At 47.3% G+C, this 27,591-nt stretch overlaps 1 protein-coding gene across 1 annotated transcript in view; it reads left to right on the forward strand.

Moving 5' to 3' along the window:
• FCHSD2 (FCH and double SH3 domains 2) overlaps positions 1-27,591 on the forward strand; it is a 142,509-nt gene that overhangs the window by 80,012 nt on the left and 34,906 nt on the right. Inside the window, exons 6-10 of the mRNA XM_056858281.1 lie at positions 2,056-2,189; positions 2,431-2,485; positions 3,725-3,853; positions 22,335-22,457; positions 26,651-26,746. Of these exons, the coding sequence (XP_056714259.1) occupies positions 2,056-2,189; positions 2,431-2,485; positions 3,725-3,853; positions 22,335-22,457; positions 26,651-26,746 (537 nt within the window). The remainder of the gene's footprint in view (positions 1-2,055; positions 2,190-2,430; positions 2,486-3,724; positions 3,854-22,334; positions 22,458-26,650; positions 26,747-27,591) is intronic.

Here is a 27,591-nt window from a genome sequence, read left to right on the forward strand (position 1 = left end):
CAGGGCTCAACAGAGACAACAGAATCATAAAACATCCCTGAAAGCGGATTTTAAAAGGTTTAATGGTTTTTTAAAAACAAAAACAAAAAAACCAGCATCAGTAACAGAAATAACATTGCAGAAAACAGCGAAGGCATGACAGTGAAGTTCTCTGGAGCAGAGAGCCAGCATGGTGTAGTGGTTAACAGTGGCGGACTCTTAATTTGGTGAACCAGGTTGGTTTCCCCATTCCTCCACATGCAGCCTGCTGGGTGACCTCCGACTAGTCACAGTTCTCTCTGAATTCTCTTGGCTCTACCTACCTCACAAGATGCCTGTTGAGGGGAGGGAAAGGGAAGGCAATTGTAAGGCAGCCAGAATGGTGTAATGGTTAAGAGCGGTGGACTTGAATCTGGTGAACAGGCACCCTGCCGGGTGACATCAGGCCAGTCACAGTTCTCTCAGGACTCCCTCAGCCTCACCTACCTCACAAGTTGTCTGTTGTGGGAAAGGGAAGGGAAGGTGATTATAAGCCACTTTGAGAGTCCTTAAAGGTAGAGAAAAATGGGGTATAAAAACCAACTCCTTCTTTTATTTTTGTCCCTAAAACAGTTGTTGAAGGGCTCTTGTGTACCTCGGCAGGGAATTCTAGAGCCTCTAAACATTAGTGCTACCAACCTTTGCCCCTTTCCATACCAGTTGTAGATGACTATACGAAGTTGCCCTCAGTCTGACTCAGCATTGTCTGCTCTCCAAGGTCCTGGACAGAGTGCGGTCTTCAGCTGGGTACCCAAGGTTGGGTGGGATAAGGTTGGGACACATATTTAAAACACTCATTTTATATGGGAGACATATACAGCCCAGTATAACAACTTGTAGACAATCTAACCAGAGGTTTGTATAATTGGAAATATAATATACAACCTATATACATGCCAGGCCTGATATATAATTGTCTGTATATGTTTATATAACTGTAAATATGGGTGTGTGTTTTACATGGGTTTCCGTTGACCACTAAGGAAGGCCAAATAGGCCAAATAGGCCGAAACGTGTCTGGCATGTGGTTACAGTATATCAACTTTAGGAAATGCCATTGTGCTGTATTAACTATTTTTTAAAATAATTTTTATCTTGACGTATCACCTTAAATAAATTATACTTTCACTATTAATTTATTTTATTTATCCCACCCAACCTTGGGTACCCAGCTTCTGTTTTCTAGGTTGGGTTTCATTCCCTTTTCCTTTTTTCTCAGAGTGAGGTCTTCAACCAACACCTTGATTTGAGTCCAATAGCACCTTAGAGACCAGCACAATTTGGGGAGTGTAAGCTTTCGAGGGTCCAATGTCCCTTCGTCAGAGAGCTTTGACTCTCGAAAGCTGATAACCCTGGAAATCTTGTTTGTCTTTAAGGTTGCTACTGGACTCAAACCTTGCTCCACAACAGGGGTGTCAAACATAAAGGCCCGCGGGCCGGATCCTGCCCCTTGAGAACTCTTATCCGGCCCACAAGCCATCCGAGGCAGCCACCCACCCCCAACCCGATCTGGGCTGGTGAAGTATGGCCCGACCGAGTGACATATCCAGCCCTCGTAACAATTGAACTTGGAAGGCTTGAAGAGGGGAGTGGACATGTTCGTGGAGGAGAGGGGTATTCATGGCTACTAGTCAAAATGGATACTAGTCTTGATGCATACGTATTCTCTCCAGTGTCAGGTGAGCATGCCTATTCTATGAGGTGCTGTGGAGCACAGGCAGGAGAATGCTGCTGCAGTCGTCTTGCTTGTGGGCTTCCTAGTGGCACCTGGTTGGCCACTGGGTGAACTGCTGGACTTGATGGGCCTCGGTCTGATCCAGCAGGGCTTTTAAAAATGTTCTTATGAGTTTGACACCCCTGCTCTACAAAATAGAAGATACTGTGAAATAAGATGTCCGTGTACTTTGGTTTGGCCTTATAGCTAACTAGTAAAATTGTGCTTCCCTCCAATCCTAGCATAAGAATGCCCCATATTAAAATAAGCACACTTTGATGCCGGTATCTCTACTAATTGCCTTGTGTGTGTTTTTTGTGCAGTGCGTCGACCAGCTGACCAGGATCCAGGCTGAATTGCAAGAGACAATTAAAGACTTGGCCAAGGGCAAGAAGAAGTACTTTGAGACCGAGCAGATGGCTCATGCCGTCCGTGAAAAAGCGGATATCGAGGCCAAGTATGTTGCAGTTAGTCTGCAATTCCTGCATACAAATTTGTTTTACCTGCCTTTAATACAAGGGGTCCCCAAACTTTTGAGCCTGCAGGCTCCTTTGGAATTCTGACCCAGTGGGGTGGGCATGGCCACAACATGGCAGCTTCAGGGGGCTGAGCTGGAAGACAAGCTCCTCCGAATAAGCTGCTCTCTCAGGGTAACGCTTTAGAATCCTGCTGACCTGTTCCGTCTCTTTCTGTTGCAGGTCTAAACTTAGTCTCTTTCAGTCGAGGATAAGCTTACAGAAAGCAAGTGTAAAGGTGAGTATATGAATTAAAGGGCTGGGTGACCAATGGAGCTTTCCCCCTAGCGGTGGTGATTTTCCACATGTCCGTGGAAGGTTCCTTGAGCCAGAGGATATCGCCATTGTTAGGGGAACATGTTTGTGGGATCCAGCCCAAGCTGGATCAGTTTATGGATGTGTTTATGTATATCATGCATGTGAGGGAGGGGTCATGGCTCAGTGGTGGAGCATCTGCTTGGCATGCAGGAGGTCCCAGGGTCAATCCCTGGCATCTCCAGTTTAAAAAAAAAGGCCAGGCAGTAGGTGATATGAAAGACTCCAGGCTGAGACCCTGGAGAGCTTCAGTCAGAGCAGACAGTACTGACTTTGATGGACCAAGGGTCTTTGATGGACCAAGTATATTCAGTATAAGGCAGTATTCAGTATGAGGCAGCTTCATGTGTGTTTAGGGAGGGGCTGTGACTCTGCTTGGCATGCAGAAGGTCTCAGGTTCAATCCCCGGCATCTTCACTTAAAAGGGTCAGGTAAGAGGTGATGTGAAAGGCCTCCACATGAGACCCTCAAAAGCTGCCGCCAGTTGGAATGAACAATGCTGACCTTGATGTACCAGTGGTCTGTTTCAGTATAAGGCAGCTTCATGTCCATGAGCAGACATGTACTGCAATCTGAGCTGATAAATAAAATCCAGAATGACACCAAGATTGCAATACTTACATATCTGTTAGTACCAAGAGGGTCATCTCTTGGAAGTCTCCCTGTCTGAAGCACAGGAGGTGGAAGAAATTTTGCCAACCTCTTTCCAAACACGGAGCTTACCTGTACAATCGCAGATGATCCCCGTTTACTTCCTTTAGAAACCATCATTCTGGCAGGGTGAAATGCAGCCTCTCTTCCGACTTCAGCCTGTGTAGCCTCTCTTCCCTGCTGGCACTGTTCTTCCATGTTCAGAGGCAGTCAGCCTCTGAATCCCAGTGCCAGGAGGCAGCAACATGGGACGGCCTTGGCCTTTATGCCCTGTTGTTGGCCCTCCAGAGGAACTGGTTGGCCGCTGTGTGAGGCAGGATGCTGGACTAGATGGACCCTAACTGGTCTATCTAGTTAGAGTGGCCGGCCATTCCATTAAATGCATGTATTGGTAGAAAAGAACATCATCAAACGTCACCCTCTCAAACTTTTGCTTCACAATGTTAACGCTCTTGCATCTTAATTACCGCTCGTCTTTTCCTGACTGTCTGATTTTCGTTTCTGCATCTAGTTAAAAGCACGGCGGTCGGAGTGTAATTCCAAAGCCACTCACGCAAGGAATGACTACCTTCTCACTTTAGCAGCCGCGAACGCACACCAAGATCGCTACTATCAGACCGACTTAGTGAACATTATGAAGGTAATGGCAGTCTCCTTTGAACACCTTTAATCCCAACCCCCACCCACCCCCACTAGGTTATTGATCTTGTGCTGGAAAGTACAGCTTTAAATAATATATAATGCAACAAAGAGTTATTGTTTCACTTAGGGGAGTTCAGTCTCTGGGCCTGAAGTCTTTGGCAGGGTTTGAGATCTCGTTTAATTATTATGTGAAATCGGCCAGATAGAAATGCGGTGGTAGCTAAAGCGCAGTTTGCTGTCCCTAGACTGTGGGTTTTGCTGGCACCAGCTGCCTTTGTGCTTGTGTAAGGAGGGAGGGGCAGGAGGTCCACCAGTATCCTCCCTCCTGCTGTAGACCTAGAGCAGGGGTCGGCAAACTCATTAGTCAAAAGAGCCAAATATCAACAGTACAACGTTTGAGATTTCTTTTGAGAGCCAAATTTCCTAAACTTAAACTATATAGGTAGGTACACTGTTTATTAACTTAATACACTTTAATTAAAGTTTTAAGTTTTAATTAAACTATAGGTACACTGAATAAAACTTGATACCATACTTAATAATGATCTTATTTATTGATACATATTACATTGTAAGTAAGGTATCCATAAAATTAAATCATGACAATGACTGACAAACTCTTAATGTGAACAATGGCCTTGCATCTCCATGGAAAGTTTGGGTAAGTCAGGTTTGTATTTCAGCTAGAGCACAGCTAGTCCCCAAGATGTCACGATGTCTATTAATGTTCTAAATAGCATAAATTGAAACAAAGTCAGCTCTCTCACATGAAAGGCAGCTACATTTATTACTTGAAGAAGAATACTTCTAAAAACAAGCTCTGCAAATTTAATGTATATAAAACACTGGATTAAGGGTTGCTTTCCCCAAATCTAATAATTAAGAACCCTTTGATGGTCAGTACAGTCACTCAAACACCAGGCCGTAAACTAGCAAAATCCTGGGCCGCGGACAATCTCTCAAATTTGCAAAGTGCAACAAAAACAATTTGGGGGAAGGGGGGGAAACAACTCGGCTACGAAATTCAAATGGATGAAGGCCGTTACAACATAAGAAAAGCCAAGCTGGATCAGACCAAGGCCCATCAAGTCCAGCAGTCTGTTAACACAGTGGCCAACCAGGAAGCCCACAAACAGCACCCAATATAATAGGCACGCTCCTCTGATCCTGGAGAGAATAGGCGTGCATCATGATCCCCAAATCCTCTCACTCCTCCACTGAAGTTTGTCAGTTTATCAGCCCTCCCTCCATTTTGGGTGCCTGCCAGAATGTGGTGGTGCTGGAGGACAAGCGGCAGCTCAGCTCTGCCGGGTGCCTTCCGGAGGTGGTGGGGCACAGCAGCAGTGGGGCACCGTCGGGGCCTGCCTAGGTGGCCCAGAACTGGCCGGTGCCCCGCTGTGTGCTTTTCCCTCATACACACACAGGGCCGCACATGCGGCCCCGCATCCGGTGCAACCGGGCAGAAGCCTTCGGCACTCCCTCTCCGTCCACACATGGGCCCCGGGAAGCCCAGAAAAGGCCGGGGGAGGGGGGAAAGGGGCCCTTTCACTGGAGATGCCGGGGAATGAACCTAGGACCGTCTGCATGTCAAGCAGATGCTCTACAACTGAGCCACACGGCGTCCCAGGCAAATACGGCGTCCCATTCACTCTTGGCTAAGCAGAGAGGAGGCGCTCAGTGAGCCCCAGCTCCTGCCCATTCCTTCCGCCGCCAGGCCCCAAGGAGCCCTCCGGCCCCCAGGAGCCCTCCACCCCCCTCTCCAACCTAAACGCACCTCCGCCTGCCAACCACCTTCTGCCGGCTGCCTCCCGCCCTGGCCGGGCACGATCCCCGAGCGCACGTGCAGCAGCTGACAGCCCCCCCCCCAGCCAGACCCTCTGGCGTGCGCGCCACCCCTCCCAGCAGTGCGGCGCAGTCCACAGCCCGCCGCGCACCCGTGGGGGGGAAAACGCACCTTGCCATGCACCCGCCTGCAGCCGCCTCCGCTCGGCTGGCGGATCAACAACGGTGGGGGACTGCGCCAGCCTCCTTCTCCCTCCGCCGCCTTCCGGCGGCCTCGGCATGGGGCCCGCCGCAGTCCCAGGGGCCACGTGGCGTGGTGTGGCCAGGGAGGCAGACGCCGCCACTCGCCAGCACGTGTCCACCCTGTGCCCCACTGCGGCCCCTCCCCAGCCCCCTTCCTAGATCCCCCCTCTGGCCGCGTGTCAGGTTGTTTGTGCAAGAGCCGCACACAAAGAGCCAAAGAGCCGCATGTGGCTCTCGCGCTGCGGTTTGCCGACCTGTGACCTAGAGGATCCACTGACCCCCACCCCCCACCCCGGGGTGGGGATGGAAGCAATAGCGATATGATGCTGACAGTATGATGAATCTATAAGAATATTATTTTGGAGAATTGAAAATGCTTAGGCTCATTCTGAGCAATTCGAAACTGTCTTTAAAAGAGGCAGCCGGGCCGTCTTCTCTTCTTTGAAGTGTTCTTCTTTGAAAAGACTTGTCTGCTATATATATTATCTGCAAAGGAAAAGACAAAAAATAAAAGCTTCAAGCCATATGGACTACTATTTTTCTATTTACCTTTCTTCTGCGATGTATTCATTGTTCACATCTCCTGCAAGAGATTAAGAAAATACTATGTGTCAATCTTAATATTTCTATAACATGTGATGTATATTTGTTTATTGCTCTGTCTGTGAATATGTGTTATTCACAGACAGAGCAATAAACATACACTGCAGATATATACATACATTGCACCTTTTGGCTTATGCTGTTAATTTGTAGTTTGCTGATTTTGTAGCATAAGGGTATTCCAGTTTTGCACCACCACCACCCCTGGGGCATTTTGAGCAGAACTGCCTGTGGGGGGACAGGGGAGATTTCAGTTCCGCAAGTGCCGCTACGCTTGTGTTTTTTAGGATTGTCTCAAAAGAAATAATAGGGCAGGGGCCCCCAACATGGTGCCTGTGGGTGCCATAGCTCCTGCCAAGTGTTTTTAGAAAGTGGGTGGGGCCAGGTGAGGTTTTTGCCCAGCAAAGTTTCTAATTGGCCATTGGAAATTTGATTGACTGTGCAGATTTTTTTTTAAAAATGTAGCTTTGGCAGCAGCTGCTACCACAACACAAGGATCTTTGCTGTGTGAAAGTAAGTGGCGGCAGCCATTTTGTGGCTGACTCCACCTCCCACGGCTGCAGTCTTGTGGCTGCACCGAGAGCCAGTGTGGCATAGTGGTTAAGAGCAGCAGACTCTAATCTGGAGAACCGGGTTTGATTCCCCACTCCCCCACATGAGTGGCGGACTCTAATCTGGAGAAGCAGGTTGTTTCCCCCATTTCTCCACATGCAACCTGCTGGGTGACCTTGGACTGGTCACAGCTCTCTCCGAAGTCTCTCAGACCCACCCGCCTCACAAGGTGCCTGTTGTGTGTGTGTGTGGGGGATGCGATCGTAAACCGCTTTGAGACTCCTTACAGGTAGAGAAAGCAGGGTATAAAAAACAGTTCTTTGCCATTGTGTCTTCAGTGCAGTCCTGCATGGGGACTGCGCATGCACAGTCCCATGTGTGCCTGCACAGAAGACACTCAACGAACAGCAGTTACAGGTAAGTGCAACTCTGTTTTCTTCTTCATGCTGTGTTAGAATTCCAAAGGTGCCCATGAGCTCGAAAAGGTTGGGGACCCCGTAGAAGAGACCATGGATCAATTGAAATATCTTTATCCACTTTTCCTTATTTGAGACATCACGGCCATCTTGGGCCTCTTTGATGGGGGAGGGGAGGTAAAAAACATTGTGACAAATTACGGTTAAAGAAACTAGACTGTGGTTTAAATTGACAGGCACCGTTTGTGATCAGCTGGCAAATTAGAATAGAAGACCACAGTTTAGAAAATCCCAATATGGGGCCTTCTGTGCCTTAGCATTGGTCAGTACCAATATATTCGTCAGTACAAACTTCCTTAATGCTTAAACTTCCTTGTACTTTTCCACTTCGTTCAACGTGTGTTCAAAAGGGGTGCATCTCTTTTGTTGTTATTGTCATTGTCATTATGATACCTGAACTGACAAACTGAAGTTCTATCCTTCATCCACCTCTGGAGGACTGTGCACCATAGAGATGGGAATGCTGGAAAGGCAAACAAGTGCTCTGAACTGTTTGCTTGTACTGCTGGGAGCTCAGACAATGTATGGAGTTCTCCACACTGTTGTTAGTGCAAATAATTGTTTGAGGCGGGTGTCTGAATTGAGCCTGTGTCGAACGTGACACTCAGTTGAACATGGAGCATACCCTCAGACAGTATTTTATGGCCAAGAGCCAGAGAACTGTGTCACTAGCTTTGCTTGCCTGACTTGTGTGTGTGTTGAATCGCTACCCTGTGCCCTTGTTAAACTGCTTAAATTAAATTGCGGGAGGATGCTGCTGCAGTTGTCTTGTTTGTGGGCTTCCTAGAGGCAGCTGGTTGGCCACTGTGTGAACAGACTGCTGGACTTGATGGGCCTCGGTCTGATCTGGCACGTCTTTTCATACGTTCTTATGAGGAGAGGGCTATTCATGGCTACTAGTCAAAATGGATACCGGTCATGATGCATACCTATTCTCCCCAGGACCAGAGGAGTCTGCCCATTATATGAGGTGCTGTGGGACACAGGCAGGAGAATGCTGCTGCAGTCATCTGTGGGCTTCCTGGAGGCACCTGGTTGACCACTGTGTGAACAGACTGCTGGGCTTGATGGGACTTGGTCTGATCCGGCAGGGCTTTTCTTATGTTAGTATTCGGATGGGAGACCGTCAAGGAATCCCAGAGTTGGTATCTGGCATCCTGATCTAGAGAACCTGATTGGAATTCTTAAAACCATCGTTTTTTATTCAACTGACTTTTTTCATAACATTTTTCATACGAATCATACAAATCATAACATTTTTCATACAAATCGCTGGAGTATTCATGTATTTTGGTCACTCCGTCCCCACCCCCATGAAATGTTTCTCCCACTGGAGGCAGAATGGCATTCTTTGTCTGGTAAGTCTTTCTTCTGGGAACAACAGAGGCAGGAAGGTTTGGAGGGTGGAGCGGTTTCCCCTCTTTCTCTGTCCTTCCTCAAAAAAAAAGCCTTTTTTTGTGTGTGTGTGTGTGTCACTATCAGGACTTTCTACTTTCATTTTTCTCTTCTGCTGCTTAAGAACCTAAGAAGAGCCCTGCTGGATCAGACCAGTGAGGGTCCATCTTGTCCAGCATCCCATCTCACACAGTGGCCAACTGGTTCCTCTGGAGGTCCAGCAACAGGGCATAGAGGCTGATGCCTTCATAAGAACCTCAGTAGAGCCCTGCTGGATCAGACTGCATACTGGCCCACCAGTTCTCCTGGAGGGCCAACAATAGGGCATAGAGGCCGAGGCCTTCATTAGAACATCAGAAGAGCCCTGCTGGATCAGAACAGTGAGGGTCCATCTAGTCCAGCATCCTGTCTCACACAGTGGCCAACCAGGTCCTCTGGAAGTCCAACAACAGGGTGCAGAGGCTGAGACCTTCCCCTGATGTTGCCTCCGGGCCCTTGGATTCAGAGGTTGACTGCCTCTGAACGTGGAGATACCCTTCAGTCACCATGGCTATTAGTCACTGGTGGACTTCTCCATGAATCTGTCTAATCCATTTTAACAGAGGTCTGAGGAGAAGACCAGTTTGACGTGTGCTTCCCAGGCATGTTCATGTGGCTTGTGGTGGAGCCATGAATGGCTCCACTTGGTCTTCGTCTCCAGGGTGAAATGCACGGCCTGAGAGGTCCACCAGTCATGGGGTGTACTTTTCAAAATGTTGAGTGAATTATTAATGCAATCTGGGAAGATGATCCCAAAATCAATTTAATGCCACTTTGACAGAAGAACCTCCATACCTCTTAAATTATTTACAGGCGGGGGGAGATTATAACAGAGTAGACAGCCTCGGCTCAGGACGGCATGCTGTAATTTAGTTCCATCTTATACGTATAAAGAATACAAATGCACTTGGGGAAAAATCCATTGATCTGCTAGGGTTAGTCATTTGATGCGCAAAATGTAACCTCTCGGGGGACTTTGATTTGCAGCATCCTTAAATCAGAACTCAGCTGACGCTTTTCATTCTGGCCTCCGCTCTTGTCTTAAATTTCCTTCAAATCATTGTTTCAAAATTCAGCGCAAAATACTAAAGCGTTCCAGTTTTCCAACGAGCAATTTGTCTGGTTTGGTACATAACCACTGAGGTCTTCAAAGAATTCCTTAAGGATCCGAGATTTGAACCGGAGTTCAGTATACGCTGTGCAAAAAAAATTCTGGTCCTGCCCCCGGAATAAACTCCGCACTTCATCTAAATTACAAATACACAAACTAGATTGCCTCGAAAATTCAACAGGAATGATGAGTAAGTTCGGAAGGAACATAGCTCATTGGGAGAGCACATGCTTTATACTTGATCAGTCCTTTTGGTCAGTCGTGTCTATTCAGACTGGCAGCTGCTCTGAGAGCCAGCGTGGTGTAGTGGTTAAGAGCTGTGGTTTGGAGCGTTGGACTCTGATCTGGAGAACGGTTTGATTCCCCACTCCTCCACATGAGCGGCAGAGGTTAATCTGGTGAACTGGATTTGTTTCCCCACTCCTCCACATGAAGCCAGCTGGGTGACCTTGGGCTAGTCACAACTCTCTTCGAGCTCTCTCAGCCTCACCTACCTCACAGGGTGTCTGTTGTGGGGAGGGGAAGGTGACTGTAAGCCAGTTAGATTCTTCCTTAAGTGGTAGAGAAAGTCGGCATATAAAAACCAACTCTTCTTCTCCTCCTCCTCCTCTTCTTCTCCAGGGCCTCATGCAGAGGTCTTTCACATCACCTCCTACCTGACCTTTTTAACTGGAGATGCCAGGGATTGACCCTGGGACCTTCTGCATGCCAAGCAGGTGCTCTACCGCTGAGCCACAACCCCTCCCTCAGATGCCCACTATACATAAACATAAAAACCCTCCTACCAGATTTCTTTTCCCGGAATAAGAATTTGTGTTGTGGGGGTGTGCAGACCGGAGGGACAGATGCCTACCCATCTATTTGACAGGACGCTTGTTCGATGCCTGCCTTGACTTGCTGGAATCCCTCCAATTCAGAGATCTTAGGTGCTGATAGCTGCTAACTTGGGGCTTTTTGAGAAGAAGCTTCTGCCGGCGCATCTGTTGCTGCCACGACCTTGTCGTTTGTACAGACAAGCTGCCTTTTTCCTGGAAAGCTTGCAGTTTCATTCCTTCTTCTTTTTCTGAAATGGGTTTTTGCGCCATGGAAGGCAGGAGGAGGATCAGACACGGGATTGTGCTATGTAAGGCCTGGCAGTTGACCTAAGAGCATGCGTGGTTGCAATCATGAGACGTGATTATATATAATCATAGAGTTGGAAGGGACCACCGGGGTCATCTAGTCCAGCCCCCTGCACAATGCAGGAAATTCACAACTACCTCCCCTCCCCCATATCCCCGGTGACCCCTGCTCTGTGCCCAGAAGATGCAAAAGCATACAGTAGTGCCTCTTACCAATCTCTTTAAATTAGACAAACAAAATACAGGTTGTCAATTCAACCCGGTAAAACCTGCATTTTGTTTGTTTAATTTAAAGAGATTGAGTTTAGAAATCCACAATTGTATTCAATGGTAATTTTTGTTGATAAGAGGTACTACTGTATGCTTTTGCATTTGATATTTCTAATACCTTTATTCCCCCTTAGGTGTATTGTTTATATACCCAGGAGATGGCAACAAAAACCCTCCAGGATCCCTGGCCAGTCTGGCCTGGAGGAAAATGGCTTCCTGACCCAAAATGGCGATCGGCACTACCCTGGGCATGCAAGAAAGGGCCACGAGAGCCAAACACTGGTGCAAACCTTCCTGCCCTCCCTCTCATGATTTTCCTAAGTTCACAGAATCAGCATTGCTGACAGTTGGCCATCTAGCCTCTGTTTAATAACCTCCAGAGAAGGAGAGCCCACCACCTCCCAAGGAAGCCTGTTCCACTGAGGAACCACTCTGTCTGCCAGAAAGATCTTTGTAATGTTTAGCCGAAAATGTTTGGTTTGATTTATATAGAGAGGGGACGAGGGGAAAGGCCCCTTTCTCACCCTTGTGATAGATCATGATGGGTAGTCATGTTAGTTTGTCACTAGCAGTAGAAAAGAGGAAGAGTCCAGTAGCACCTTAAAGACTAACAAAATTTCTGGCAGGGTGTGAGCTTTCGTGAGTCACAGCTCCCTTCTTCAGATACAGCTAGAATGTGATTCCATCTATCCTTTACAAGGTTGATGGATTTCCTTTCTGTACAGCTAAATGTAGTGCCTTCATTGGGATTAGATCACGATGGGTAGCTGTGTTAGTCTGTCACTAGCAGAAGAAAAGAGCAAGAGTCCAGTAGCACCTTAAATACAAACAAAATTTCTAGCAGGGTATGAGCTTTCGTGAGCCACAGCTCACTTCCTCAGATACAGCTAGAATCCGTCCTTAAGTAGAGAAGAGTGAATTAGACACACAATGGCAATGTAAATGTCAAAAGCAAGTAAATGACATTAGCAGGCGTGATTGGATTAGATGTGATATGCAGAGGGGTAGGAGACGTGGAGAAATCAGCATTGGTAATGAGACAGGAATCCCAGCTCTCTATTAAGTCCCGGAGAATGCATAGTCTTGAGCTTCATTATTAGATATAATTTAGCAGTCTCTTTCTAACCTCCCTTTGAAATCCCTTTGTGAGACACCAGAATACTCTTCACTGGCTTTATGTTGTAAATCCAGGTCTCTTCTCAGTTTTCCACGACTGTTCCAGGAGAATATTTCACAGCTCTAGCAGCTGAGGGGTTAACCAGTTGCCCCAAACACTTCTGCAGTTTCCACCCGTAAATAAGACAGTGTTATAATCAGCGTGGAATGAGAAGAAGCAAGTATTTTTAGTGCTGTTTTGCTTGGATAACTCCATTTGAAGTGGTAGGGGGAAGGAAAAAGGATCCTTCATTTAAATGTTTTATTTTTTTAAAGTAAAAATTTGTTTGGCGAAATGGTAGAATAGCAGCATTGTTTTCTGTGTTTGTGTATTTTGTCCTGTGTCAGTAGTGAGGTTCTGTAAAAGAAGTGTTGCATGCGAGAGGACTCTCGGCCAGTAACCAAAATAAATGTGCTTCTAAATTATGTGTTTCCCTGGAAAAAGGTTTGCTTAGAATATATAGCTTTTTTCCCAGTGAGTGTTAAAACTAGGACTGTAAATAAAGAGCAGTCTTTAAAGTTTTAAGGCATACCAGAAACTACTTTTCAGATGCATCTTTATTATTAGCTGTATCTGTAATCCCAAATTTACGGTTGTCCTTGGTAAGTAATACTGTTGGTCACATAAACTGATGTGTTGGATGATGTTTCTGTTGAAGGGAAGGTGATAAAAGGGAGAGTGCTGAGTAATGTCGAACTGTTTACAGAGATGTTTTATTGGCAAATAAACTTGCTTCAAACCCTGACAAGAGCTGGTTAGTGAAATGAACAGGGAATCAGATTTTTATACATTTAGTAGGTCTTTCTCATGGCCCTGCAGCCTTCTTTCCTTTGTAAAGCTTCATTTATTTAAAACATTTATACGCCACCTTTCCACCCAAATAGAGTCCCCAAGGCAGCGAGCATCAAGGCATGAAAACATTTCAAGTTATGGGTTTTTAGAGAGCCAGCGTGGTGCAGTTGGTTAGGAGCAGTGGACTCTAATATGGAGAACCGAGTTCCATTCCCCACTCTTCCACATGAGTGGCAGACTCTACTCTGGTGAACTGGGTTTGATTCCCCACTCCTCCACATGAAACCAACTGAGTGACCTTGGGCTAGTCACAGTTCTCTTAGCGATCTCTTAGAGATCTCAGAGAGGAGGGAGAAAGAACACAAATCTCTGCACACAAGCTTTTTGGTGGATCCCTCTAGCTATCTGGAAGTCTGATGGGATCCCCCACTTCAGTGTACGTTCGCTTGCTTATGTTAGAACCCCTGCTGTCTGCCTCCCTTTGCCGTGCACTATCTCAGAAGATCTGTGGCTTTTTAAAAGCCTCCCCCCCTCTCTAAAAACAACAACACATCCTCTGTGTACACTAGACTTCTTGTCTCCTAGAAATGCTTCCAACCCTGCAGTGAGAGGTTTAGCCTTTCAGTGCCTCGGAGAGCAGGACTCAGCTGTTAGAGGAGGAGGGAAATATGATCTTTCCGTTGTGCAACAGAGGGCTAAGCTGGCTCCTTTGACAAACACCAAGGAGGAGAGAGACTCCAGACTACTGGCAGAGTGATAACCTTATAACACTGAGACGGAAATACATATGTTTCAGAGGGTAGCCGAGCTGGTGTGCAGTAAAAGAGCCAATATGGTGTAGTGGATAAGAACAGCGGACTCTAATCTGGAAGGACCGGGGTCAATTCCTCGCTCCTTCACAGGAAGCCTGCTGGGTCACCTTGGGCCAGCCACAGTTCTCTCAGAACTCTCTCAGCCCCACCCGTCTCACAAGGTGTCTGTTGTGGGGAGAGGACGCGAAGACAATTGTAAGCCGCTTTGAGGCTTCTTGTGGTAGAGGAAAAGCAGGGTAATAAAACCAACCTCCTAGAGTCGAGTCAAGTAGCACCTTAGAGACCAACATGGTTTTCAAGATTCAAAGGTCCCTTTGTCAAATCCATGTAGGAGTGGAGCTTCCTATCTGACAAAGGGGTTTTTTGACTCTCGGCCAGTAACCAAAATAAATGTGCTTCTAAATTATGTGTTTTCCTGGGGAAAGGTTTGCTTAGAATATATAGCTTTTTCCCCAGTGTGTGTTAAAACTAGGAGTGTAAATAAAGAACAGTCTTTAAAGTTTTAAGGCATACCAGAAACTACTTTTCAGATGCATCTTTATTATTAGCTGTATCTGTAATCCCAAATTTACAGTTGTCCTTGGTAAGTAATACTGTTGGTCACATAACTGATGCGTTGGATGATGTTTCTGTTGAAGGGAAGGTAATAAAAGGGAGAGTGAAAATCTTGTTGGTCTCCAAGGTTGTACTGGACTCGAGTCTAGAAATGTATATGGTACCTATAGGGCTTATGAATTGGGAGAGGGAGAGAGTTGTCTCCATACATGGTATTTTGGACACTTGTGTGCCATGCATTGGACTATTCCTCCCATTTCCCATACTTTACTCTCTTTAAGAAACGAGGGAAGAAAATTTGCCCATTTTCACATGATTGTCTCATAATATTAGGGCTATCTAACATAAGGAATACTCCTACGGATGCAATGTCCATAGTGAACAGGTAGATCCGTATGGGAGGAGGCAATCCTTAAGGTATGGTGGTCCCATACCAGGCCGAACAGGGCTCTAAAGATCAACACCAGTACCTTTAATTGAGCCTGGAAGCAACTGGAAACAAGCATAGGTGGAACAAGTCAAGATTAACATGGTTCCCATGACCCACTGCAGTCAACAATGTGGCTACAGTGTTCTATGCTAACTGCAGCTTCCGGACAGAAGATGAGAAATAAGGGACAGAAATAAATACCTTATGAGAGCGACTTCCATGCAGGGGTCTTTCACATCACCTACTCACCTAGTCCCTTTAACTGGAGAGCTGGGGATTGAACCTTGGACCTTCTGCATGCCAAGCAGATGCTCTACCACTGAGCTATGGCCCTTCCCCAAAGTCAACTAGCAAGAGGCGAGTCAAGGAGGTGGAGATCCTAGTCTGTTGTCCAGTCCCGTCCCCGTCCCTCCCATTCATTACACCGCACTGATTCTCAAGAGGTTTCTTCCGCCAGCTTGCAAATTGTAGATCACATCTGAGAGCAAACTGCCATGGCGGCAAAGTTCCAGAAGCCAGTTTCAAATATAGCCGAAGCCTTCGAAGCCAGGAAGCGAATACCGATAGATCCATTAAATTCATTCTAGCACTGCGTAAAGCCCTCTGGCGAGGTTCCATTCGTGCCATGTCCGCTGTCTCTTCTTCAAGTCTTTGGGAATAGCGTAGGACAGACAACTTAAACTAAAAATAAAATTTCAAATCCTGAATGGACAGTTCCATCCTTCTCCAAGGCAGCTGCGTGTTTGTGTGTGGGGGACTCTCTTCATTTCATTCCTTTGCTTTGGCCTCAGCGGTGACCGTCCCTGCTTTCTTCTTCTGCTCTTGGCCACATCTGGTGCTGTAGCGTGTTCTTTCCTTTCTCCCTGGTGTGCAGGTTTCAAGCATCCTCTCTGCTTCATCAGTGCTCCGCATCATCGTCGGGGGATCCAGGCGACTGCCTGTTTTTTTGTTTTTGGTTTTTTGCCTCCTACAGGGGCAATTGGCATTAGCATTGGCTCTCAAATAGCCACCTGTCTAAGACTTTAAAAACAATTATTTCAAAATAGTGTTGAGTGGTAGGGAATTGAGGGTATTTGGGGATAGAAGGTAAAGGTAGTCCCTTGTGCAAGCACCAGGTCATTCCTGACCCATGGGGTGATGTCACATCCCAACGTTTACTAGGCAGACTATGTTTACGGGGTGGTTTGCCAGTGCCTTCCCCAATTGACTACACTTTACCCCCAGCAAGCTGAGTACTCATTTTACCGACCTCGGAAGGATGGAAGGCTGAGTCAACTTTGAGTTGGCTACCTGAAATCGACTTCTGTTGAGATCAAACTCAGGTCGTGAGCAGATCTTTTGACTGCAGTACTGCAGCTTACCCCTCTCCGCCACGGGGCTCGGTATTTGGGGATAAACCTTCTTCAAAAGACAGAACGACTGTCTAACGCAGGCCAGTGCAACTAGTACGAAACTCCCCGTCGTCAACTCTTTCCATCACAAGGCGTCGTTTTCGCCCAGCGGTCAACTCGTCAGACCCAAATTTTCCATAACAGATATGTGCCGCAGACTGAATTTCTTGAAGGTTCTGCAAAAGGAGGTGGAGGAAGAAGGGGAAAGAGAGGGACGCGTGGAAGAGTTCATGGAAGGATAGCCAGTGGTCGAGGTGGGAGGCCCTGGCTTTGCAAGGGCGAAACGGGCCTAAAGTAAACAGCCGAGGCTCTTCCTGAAAGATTGAAGACAGAAGCGTTGTGGAATGCGGCTGCTAGCAATAAACTACTTCCTGACTGTCCTTCCTTCCCAAAGATTCGCTGGCCCCCACTCGTTTTCAGCTGGTCAGAGCGTGGCTGCTGAGCTCGGCGGAGTTGAGGAATGTAAAGTTCATTATTAATGTCCAGAAACTGTTAAACTGGAAATTCCATTAAATCTAAAAAAAAATTGTCTGAAGCAGGAACAATGCCTTCGATATGGTTATAAGAACAAAGCTATATTTCTCGGGTTTATAAAGTGTGTTTTTTTTCTTTCTGCTGACTGTGAATTTCAGCCGTATTATTTTGCCTGCCCAATCTTACGCACAGCTCAGAAGTGGAAAGAATTGGGTGCAGGGCAGCACTGAATTGTGATGGAAGACTTTAAGAGGGGAGTGGACCTGTTCATGGAGGAGAGGGATATCCATGGCTACTAGTCAAAATGGATGCTAGTCATGATGCACACCTATTCTCTCCAGTCTCAGAAAAGCATGCCTGTTATATTAGGTGCTTTGGAACACAGGCAGGGTAATGCTGCTGCAGTCGTCTTGCTTGTGGGCTTCCTAGAGGCACCTGGTTGGCCACCGTGTGAACAGACTGCTGGACTTGATGGGACTTGGTCTGATCCAGCAGTGCCTTTCTTATGTTCTTATGTAGTGACAGCTGCTAACTTGGAAGGCTTTAAGAGGAGAGTGGACATGTTCATGGAGGAGAGGGATATCCATGGCTACTAGTCAAAATGAATACTAGTCATGATGCATACCTATTCTCTCCAGTGTCAGGTGAGCATGCCTATTCTATGAGGTGCTGTGGAGCACAGGCAGGAGAATGCTGCTGCAGTCGTCTTGTCTGTGGGCTTCCTAGAGGCACCTAGTTGGCCACTGTGTGAACAGACTGATGGACTTGATGGACCTTGGTCTGATCCAGAAGAGCTTTTCTTATGTTCTTAAGGCTTTACGAGGGGAGTGGACATGTTCATGGAGAAGAGGGCTATCTACAGCTACTAATCAAAATGGATACTAGTCATGATGCATACCTATTCTCTCCAGGATCAGAGGAGCATGCCTATTATATTAGGTGCTGTAAAGGAACACAGGCAGGATAATGCTGCTGCAGTCGTCTTGCTTGTGGGCTTCCTAGAGGCACCTGGTTAGCCACTGTGTGAACAGACTGCTGGACTTGATGGATCTGGGTCTGATCCAGCAGGGCTGTTCTTACGTTCTTATGATGCACCAGGCAACAGAACCCACTGTTGTAAGTATCCCTGGTTGCAAAAGTCGAATAGGGGGTTGGCGGAAACAGGATGTGGAGAATTACGCTGGTAAATTTTATCCTCAAAGGACCGCCTAATCCCAGGTTCAAATCCCCACTCTGCCGAGGAAGCTTGCTGGATGGCCTTGATCCAGTCACCCCCCTATCAGCCTAACCTACGTCACAGGGTTGTTGTGAGAATAAAATGGAGAAGAGAGTGATGTAAGCGTCTTTAAATCTCCATTGCTGGGAGAGGCAGGATATGATTGTAAATAGATAAACATATCCCTCATCCTACAGGCAGTTAACAGGAGAAAGTGGGGGTGTGAATGAAGTGAATAATTAATTGACCCCTGCTGAAAAACTGTAGCTAGGTTCGCGTTTGGGGCCATCTGTCAAAAGAGGAGTCAGAAAAGTGCTATGAAACTGCCTCGTTTTAGCTTTGGATTTTAGTCTGCTAACTAAACAGGAAACTCTTTATAGCGGCACGATGTAAAAGCAGAGACTGGATGGCTAGTTTTGAGCTATGGGTCACTCAACAAACATGCCAAATTTTGTTTTGGCTTATTTTAAGCCCCCTTTTTCCTCTGCCGCCGCGTTTCAAAAATGAGCGGATAAGGTGGAGGCAAGCACGGGCCTAATTTTGTCTCGTTTCCTCCACCTTGCAAGGAAATTCTTAGCGAGCTACATCAGCTGTATTGTTTCCTAAACGCGGCCTCAAGCTGTGTGAGCTTGAGAAAGGCTTTGAGCAGTGTTTAAGCGCTTGACCTGGGATTTGAAACAGCGTGGTGTAGTGGTTATGAGCGGTGGACTCTGATCTGGAGAACTGGGTTTGATTCCCCACTCCACCACATGGGCAGTGGATGCTAATCTGGTGAACCGGGTTGGTTTCCCCACTCCTACCCATCAAGCCAGCTGGGTGACCTTGGGCTAGGCACAGCTCTCTTAGAGCTCTCTCAGCCCCACCTACCTCATTGGGGGGGGGAGAAGAAGAAGAAGAGTTGGCTTTTATATGCTGACTTTCTCTACCACTTAAGGGAAACTCAAACTGGCTTACAATCACCATCCCTTCCCCTCCCCACAACAGACACCCTATGAGGTAGGTGGGGCTGAGGCAGTGTGACTGGCCCAAGGTCACCCAGTTGGCTTCATGTGGAGGAATGGGGAAACCAGCCCAGTTCACCAGATTAGCCTCCGCCGCTCATGTGGAGGAGTGGGGAATCAAACCCGGTTCTCCAGATCAGACTCCACCACTCTAAACCACCGCTCTTAACTACTACACCACGCTGGGAGGGAGGGAAGGTGATTGTAAGCTCTATTGCTGGACCTCCAGAGGAACGATTGGCCATTGTTTGAGTCAGGATACTGGACTAGATGGACCCTCACTGGTCCGATCCAGCATGGATCTTCTGAGGTTCTTATCAGGGGAAGGCTTCGTCCTCTATGCCCTGTTGTTGGCCCTCCAGAAGAACTGGTTATCCACAGTGTGAGACGGGATGATGGACTAGATGGACAAGAGGCTCTGATCATATGTTCTTATGATCCTGTTTTGTCCAGTATATGACACATTATATGACCATAAGCAGGAACTTACCATTCTTGCCAGTGGTGGCTTCTGTTCTTGGTGAGCAAGTCTGCATATGGTCTATTGCAGCTCTGAGTGACTCTAATTATTGGTTAAGTCATCTCCTACCCAAATACTAGCCAGGGTCGAGGCTGAGAGTGTGTGACTGGCCCAGGGTCACCCAGCGAGTTTCCACAGCAGAGTGGGGATTCGAACCTGGGTTTCCCAGCTCATAGTCTGACACTGAGCTGTGGCTCAGTGGTAGAGCATCTGCTTGGCAAGCAGAAGGTCCCAGGTTCAATCCCCGGCATCTGCTGTTAAAGGGACTAGGCAGGTAGGCGATGAAAAACCCCTGCCTGAGACCTTGGAGATCCACTGCCAGTCTGAGTAGACAATACTGACTTTGATGGACCTAGAGTCTGATTCAGTAGAAGGGAGCTTCATGTGTTCAACACCACTCTGGCTCTCTATCTTCCTGTAGCAGAGTCTATAGAACAGAAATGATTTAATAGCAGGCGTTGTTCAAACACAACTTTGTTTTTATTCTGCAAGCATTAACTAGTTCACTAGTTTCTTGGGAAAACTGTTCCTGATCTAAAGTACGTTCGTAGGATATAGCAGGCGTTTTAGGCCTGCCCCGCCTGCCAAAAAAAGTGAGATAAACTGGGTGGTGGTGGGGAATGATGTTTAGCTTCCACTTCATTGAGATCCCTGAATCCCACCCCCCTCTTTTTCTTATGTAAGTGAGTGGCCTCTAGGGTTGTCAGCTCTAGGGAAATGCCTGGAGATTTTGGGGGAGGAGCCTGAGGAGGGCGGGGTTTAAGGGGGGAGGGACTTCAGTGGGGTAGAATACCACAGAGTCCACCCTCCAAAGCAGCCATTTTCTCCAGGGGAACGGCTCTCTCTAGTCTGGAGATCAGTTGTAATAGTGGGAGATCTCCAGGTGCCACTTGGAGGGTGGCAGCCCTAGGGGCTGCCCTTCATTCCCATGAGGAGGAGGAGTGCTGGTTTTTATATGCCGACTTTCTCTACCACTTAAGGAAGAATCGAACGGGCTTACAGTCACATTCCTTTCACCTCCCTACCACAGGCACCCTGTGAGGTAGGTGGGGCTGGGAGAGTTCGGAGAGAACTGTGACTAGCCCAAGGTCACCCAGCTGGCTTCATGTGTAGGAGCGGGGAAACGAATCCAGTTCACCAGATTAGTGTTTGCCGCTCATGCAGTGGAGTGGGGAAATCAACCCGGTTCTCCAGATCAGAGTCCACTGCTCCAAACCACCACTACACCACGCTGGTACAGTGAGACCTTGATGTGTATGTGTAGGGAATTGGCTCATCCTGAGCAAAGCCGCATTGGAGTTTTGTGATAAATCTATGCTCAAACAAACCGTATCTGAGTGGATGGAGTCCCTGCAGCCCTCTGGCCCTCTTGGCATTCTGCTCGTTCCAATGACAGCTAGTTACTAACACCCTTCGCCTACTGAGTTGGCCTTTGCAGCACCAGCCAATGAACCACTGCTAGAACTGATCCAGCCTCTTCACTCATCGTTAGCTCTTATCTTTTTAGCAGGGCTCTGAGATTTGCGGTTCCTTGATAAGTTTGTTTTGCTCCTAAAGAGCCGCCTGGCGTGCCAGGGCATTGCTTTGTAACTCTTAAGTGTGTTTGTGCGATGTGCCGTCAAGTCGTTATCTGACTTATAGTGACCCTATGAATTAATGACCTCCCCAAACATCCTATCCTTAGCAGCCTTGCTCAGATCTTGCAAACTGAGGGTCGTGGCTTCCTTTACTGAGTCAATCCATCACATAAGAATATAAGAAAAGCCCTGCTGGATCAGGCCAAGGCCTGAGTATTCTGCAGGAGTATCCACATAGCGATTGTTGTCATACCTGAACAGTGCCACTGTCAAACTTATTGATATTATTCCAGGTGTAAGTAGTTGGAGGGACTGATCAGCCTCAGAAATTCTCTCTCTCTCATATCCGTCAAATTATTTTTCTGTGGAAATGTATCGTCTCCAAGTAAAACCTTGCTCAAGCCCGCAGTTCGTTATGGCTACACTTCCTACCTGGAAAAGTAGACTTAGATCAGAGGTGTCAAACATATGGCCAGGGGCTGGATCCGGCCCCTTGAGAGCATTTATCCGGCCCGCGAGCCAGTCGAGGCAGACACCTCCCCCCCAGTCCCGAGGAGTCAAATAAAAGAAAATACTTTTAAGCGTGTTGCTGTTTTAAGCATGTTCGTATTTTAAGTAAAAAATAAAATAAAAAATAATATCAGTAATTGGCTTTTCCTGTGTCTTCTGTAAAGTTTGTATCTCTGGTGCCTGGCATTTAATTTCACAGTCCACAATTGCTCGGCCCGACCAAGTGACATTTATGTCGTATCTGGCCCTCGTAGCAAATGAGTTTGACACCCCTGATTTAGTAGTTTTTTTTATAATGTTCTTTGGCAGTTCATGGGACTGTACATTTTCAGTATTGTGAAGTTCACAGTCCATCCAAGCTGATGAGAGGCTTGAGAAAAATATATCTTCTGTAGGGTAGTCAGCGCAATCAGGCATATCTAACTGTTTTTCTCTTTTCTTTTCCCAATACAGGCTCTTGATGGGAATGTATATGATCACCTTAAGGATTATTTAATGGCATTCAGCAGGACTGAATTAGAAATATGCCAAGCTGTACAAAGCACATTCCAGTTTCTTTTGGAAACGTCCGGTCGGGTAAGCTTGTGAATAAACTGTGATCCCTTTGGTGCGAAAGAAAGTATGAGGCGCTGAAGTAGGAAGGTTTGACTGTGGATCAGGAAGGGATCATGGCTCAGTGGAAGAGCCTGTGCTTTGCATTCAGAAGGTCCCAGGTTCAATCCCCGGCATCTCCACTTAAAATGACCAGGCAGTAGGTGATATGAAAGACCTCTTCCTGAGACCATGGAGAGCCATAGGGAGGGGCTGTGACTCAGTGGTAAAGCATCTGCTTGGCATGCAGAAAGTCGTAAATTCAATCCCCCACAGGTCCAGTTAAAGGGACCAGGCAGTAGGTGATGTGAAAGACCTCTGCCTGAGACCCCGGAGAGCCTCTGCCAGTCTGAGTAGACCCTACTGACCTTGATGGACCAAAGGTCTGATTCAGTATATGTGCACAATAAACATTACAGATTGATGAAAATGGAAGAACTTTTCAACATACCCTTTTAGGAGATGGATTGTGGCTCACTGGAAGAGCATCTGCTTGACGTGCGGAAGGTCCCAGGTTCAATCCCTGGCATCTCCAGATAAATTGGACCAGGCAGCAGAAGCCCTGTGACAGAGACCCTGGAGAGCCACTGCCAGCCTGTGTAGAGAGTACTGACCTAGATGGGCCAAGGCAGTTTAACGTGAGGAACCTGAAGAAGTCGAGGCCAGCAATCCCATCCGCTGCAGCTGTACAAATCTCCCAACGTTGGCCATTTTGTTATGGCTCAAGGGGAGGAACCGTGGCTCCAGTAGTAGAGCATCTGCTTGGCATGCAGAAGGTCCCAAGTTCAAACCCCTACAGGTCCAGTTAAAGGGACTAGACAAGTAGGTGATGTGAAAGACCCCTGCCTGAGTCCCTGGAGAGCCACTGCCATTCTGAGTAGACAATACTGACTTTGATGGACCAAGGGTCTGATTCAGTAGAAGGCAGCTTCATGTGTTCGTGAGCTGGCACTGAGAGCCTTTGCTCTCTCCAGCGAATCACCCAGTGAAAGGGCTTAACTGAATAAGGGAGGGAGGGAGATGCCACTTCTCAGAAGTGGGTTTTGTTGCATTTCTAGTATTCGGTTCCTGGCATCTCTGGGAAAAGGTTTCCAGTAGCCAGGCCAGGAGGGAAACTTCTGCCTTAGTCTCAAAGGGCCAGTGCCCATCAGAGGGGGCATTGCTAAGTTGATGGCTCAGGGGTCTGACTCATTAGAAGTTGGCTTCATCTCCCCTGCCTCATTCCTGGCAATACAAGTGTACTCACTCCAGGAATCATGTGTCCTTCCGAGTCAGCCTTGCCCTCTGGCTCACAAACCAAGGTCAGATTTGCAGCAGTCAGAATTGTATTTGTTTATCTGTTTGTTTAAACCTTTTATTAGCTGCCCTTCTTCCTACAGAGCTCAAGGCGGCTTACGGCATAGATAAAGCACATAAACTAAAGTACATTAAAAGTATAAAAACCAAAATTTTAAATGTCTACTCAGGACTGCTACTAAACTAAACCAAATGCAGTCCTTCAGCTGCCTCCAAAAGATGGAAAGTGAGGCAGCCAGGCACACCACCCTGGGGCGTTTGTTCCATAATCGTGGGGCTGTCACTGAAAAGGCCCTCTCTCATGCACCCAACAAATGCACGTCTTTGATAGAAGAACAGTTTGTTTTTATATGCTGACTTTCTCTACCTTTTAAGGAGAATCAAGCCGGCTTACAATTTCCTTCCCTTACCCTCCCCACAACAGACACCCTGTTAGGGCGGTGGGGCTGAGAGAGTTCAGAGAGAACTATGACTAGCCCAAGGTCACCCAGTTGGCTTCATGTGTAGGGGAAACCAACCCGGTTCACCAGATTAGCGTCCACCACTCATGTGGAGGAGTGGGGAATCAAACCTGGTTCTCCAGATTAGAGTACACCGCTCTTAACCACTACACCACGCTGGCTCCACACTGATAGGACTGCCAGGAGAGCTTTTCCCTGTGATCATAGTTCCTAGGCAGGAACTCATGGGAGAAGAAGGTCCCTCAGATGCTGTGGTCCCAAGCCGTGTTGTGCTTTAAAGTTCAAAGCCAGCATGGTGTTGGGAGCCAGCGTGGTGTAGTGGTTAGGAGTGGTAGACTAATCTGGAGAACCGGGTTTGATTCCCTCCTACTCCACATGAGCGGCGGAGGCTAATCTGGTGAATTGGGTTGGTCTCCCCACTCTACACATGAAGCCAGCTGGGTGACCTTGGGCTAGTCACAGTTCTCTCTCAGCCCCACCTACCTCACAAGGTGTCTCTTGTGGGGAGAGGAAGGGAAGGAGATTATAAGCCAGTTCGATTCTCCTTAAAAGGTAAGGCTTCCTTAAAAGGTAAGGCTTCCTCTGGCTTCAGAGCACCAAGTTGGCATATTAAAACCAACTCTTCTTCTTGTTGTAACTGGGCTCGAGAGTGGATCAGTAGCCACTGTAATTGCTGCAATATCAGGGTTACATACTCCCAGTAGCTGGCCCCGACCAGCAGAAATCCTGAAGACTATGAATGTTCTATTTTTCACTGAGTGGTGGTTTTTGCCAGGAAACACTTACATAGCGCTCCCACTCTCTTTCTTTCCAAAAAAAAAGGCATCGCGTATGAAACACCTTGGCTGTAATTTTCGTAGGCGTCAGCCAGAGAAGCAAAATATATCTTCCCCAAACTTCAGTTGCACGAAAGTGGTTCTGATATATTTGGTAGCAGTAACTTTTATGTTCTGCCTGGGAGGGAAAAAACTGCAATTGTTCTGCCTTTGGCAGTTTTCTTCCATCTTCTGCAGCAAACCTAAAGAAGCCACAGCGCAAGGCACAACAGCGGGTTTTCTCGCTTTGACCCGCTGTGCCGGGTCAGGTGCCAGGTGAGCCTGTGCCAGATATCGGTGTAATGGAATGTTCTTGTTCCATCAGCAGAAATGTTTGCTTAGCGCCGTCGTTTGCCCGAGGAGCACCAAACGTTGCAGGGGAAAACCGTGCAGAGCTCTTGGTTCAGCTCCATGACATTTGCTCAAGTCTCTCTTGGCTTCAGAGCACCAAGCAAGAATAATACAGGCCCAATAATCCAGCCGAGGTATCCCAAGTGGTAATATGAGAGAGCCAGCGTGGTGTAGTGGTTAAGAGAGGTGCACTCTAATCTGGAGAACCAGGTTTGTTTCCCCACTCCTGCACCTGAGTGATGGACTCTAATCTGGTGAACCTGCAACATAGTTTTGCTAGATTCTCATCCAGTAGCAACAAGATTTTGGAGGTAAAAGCTTTTGAGAGTCAAAACTTCCTTTGTTAGTTAAGGGACCTCCATTCCTACTTGTATCTGACGAAGGGAGTTTTGACTTTCAAAAGCTTATACCCCGAAAATCTGGTTGGTCCCTAAGGTGCTACTGGATGAGAATCTAGCTGTTCTGCTGCAGACCAACACGGCTACCGTCCTGAAACTATGTTCCTGGAAGACACCACATTCAGCCACATTGAGTGGACTAACATGGCTGCCCTCCCAAAGTTACCAACCTGGTTTGCAAAAGAAGAAAGGTTGGTTTTTATATGCCGACTTTCTCTCCCTTTTAAGGAGAAACAAGCCATCTTACAAATCTCCTTCCCTTCCTCTCCCCACAACAAGCACTTTGTGAGGTAGGTGGGGCTGAGACAGTTCGTAAAGAACTGCTACTAGCCCAAGGTCACCCAGCAGGCTTCCTGTGGAGGAGAGGGGAGACCAACCTGGTTCACCAGATTAGAGTCTGCCGCTCATGTGGAGGAGTGCGGAAACAAACCCAGTTCTCCAGATTAGAGTCTGCCGCTCGTGTGGAGGAGTGCGGAAACAAACCAGGTTCTCCAGATCACAGTCCGTCACTCATGTGGAGGAGTGGGGAATCAAACCCGGTTCTCCAGATTAGAGTCCACCTCTCTTAACCACTACACCACATTGGCTTGGACTTATAGCATTAGAATACCCGCAGATAAATGTGCCTTCTGTAATTGAGCCACTGAGTGTATATGTTAAAGGGATTTCAGATAGACTGGATGAGTTCAAGTAGTATCCCCATTTAAAACCAGGAAGTAATCCATCCCTAGGGCCAGCTGCAAACCTCTGTGGGTGGTCATTGGAAAACTGTAAGCTTAACGGTTGCAATCTTTTCTCTTGGTTTTTTTTTAAATGAGGGGCTAAACCCTGTCAACGTTATCTATTGTCTCTTTCAGGTAGTGCGAGATTACAGTTTTCAGCTGTTCCTTCAAGACAACTCGGTGTTTCATAAACCACAGCCTTTCCAGTTCCAGCCCTGCGACAGTGACACCGTAAGAGCATTTCTTAAAAACAGAAACAAAAATTGCTTAATTTCATTCGTCCCGTCCTTGGAAAAGATAGCAATTTGGAGAATCTGTTTTGAAAGCAGAATTAAAGTCCGCGCACCGCTATGAGCAGACTTACCCTTGGGCATGATCTAGTGAACTGTAAAATCCGTGCTTCTGCAGGGAGGGCCAAACTAGCATGCTCTTCCAAGTTGTGTAGCCGCGCATCGCTTCTGAACACCTGCAGCATGCATAGAAAGCTGGATTGCGAGCAAGGGCGACAGTCCTGCCCAGAGTTTTACGCAGCTGCAACTCCAAGAAATCAGTGATCTTAAAAGTCGCTTTCTCTGCGAAGAGTGGATCTTTTAAACCAGTGCTTAGGATGAAATCCTGTCAGTGAGGGATCAGGATCAACCCGGCCCGCTTCCCCTCAATGCATCTACCCCGCCTGATGTTCTCATGTGGGGCCTGGACAGGCGAGGATGCACTTGCGTTAGGCTCATGGGCATGAGCTCCGTGCCACACAACCAGGGCATGCAGATGGGGCTTGCTTGCATTGGGTTGCACAAGCAAGAAGTCCAATGTGCGAATATCAGAGAGAGCGGGTGTGCCAGGGAGAGTGTAGGACATGCTCGTCTGGTTGAGTCTTTTAACTATTAGGACTTAAAATGAAGCTTGCTGAATCTTCCGTCGGCTTGCACACGTTGGAATGGTAGAGAAGGGGTTTCTTTGCCAGCATTTCTGTTGTCAGAAAAAGCCCACAGTGTGCGCCTTGTATGTGGTTAACCCCCTTTGTGCCGCTTTGCTTGTTTTGAGGTTTGGATCCTCACTAACCCTCTTTAACTCTTTAA

This window comes from Euleptes europaea, chromosome 12 (assembly GCF_029931775.1).
Source record: "Euleptes europaea isolate rEulEur1 chromosome 12, rEulEur1.hap1, whole genome shotgun sequence".
NCBI lineage: Eukaryota > Metazoa > Chordata > Lepidosauria > Squamata > Sphaerodactylidae > Euleptes > Euleptes europaea.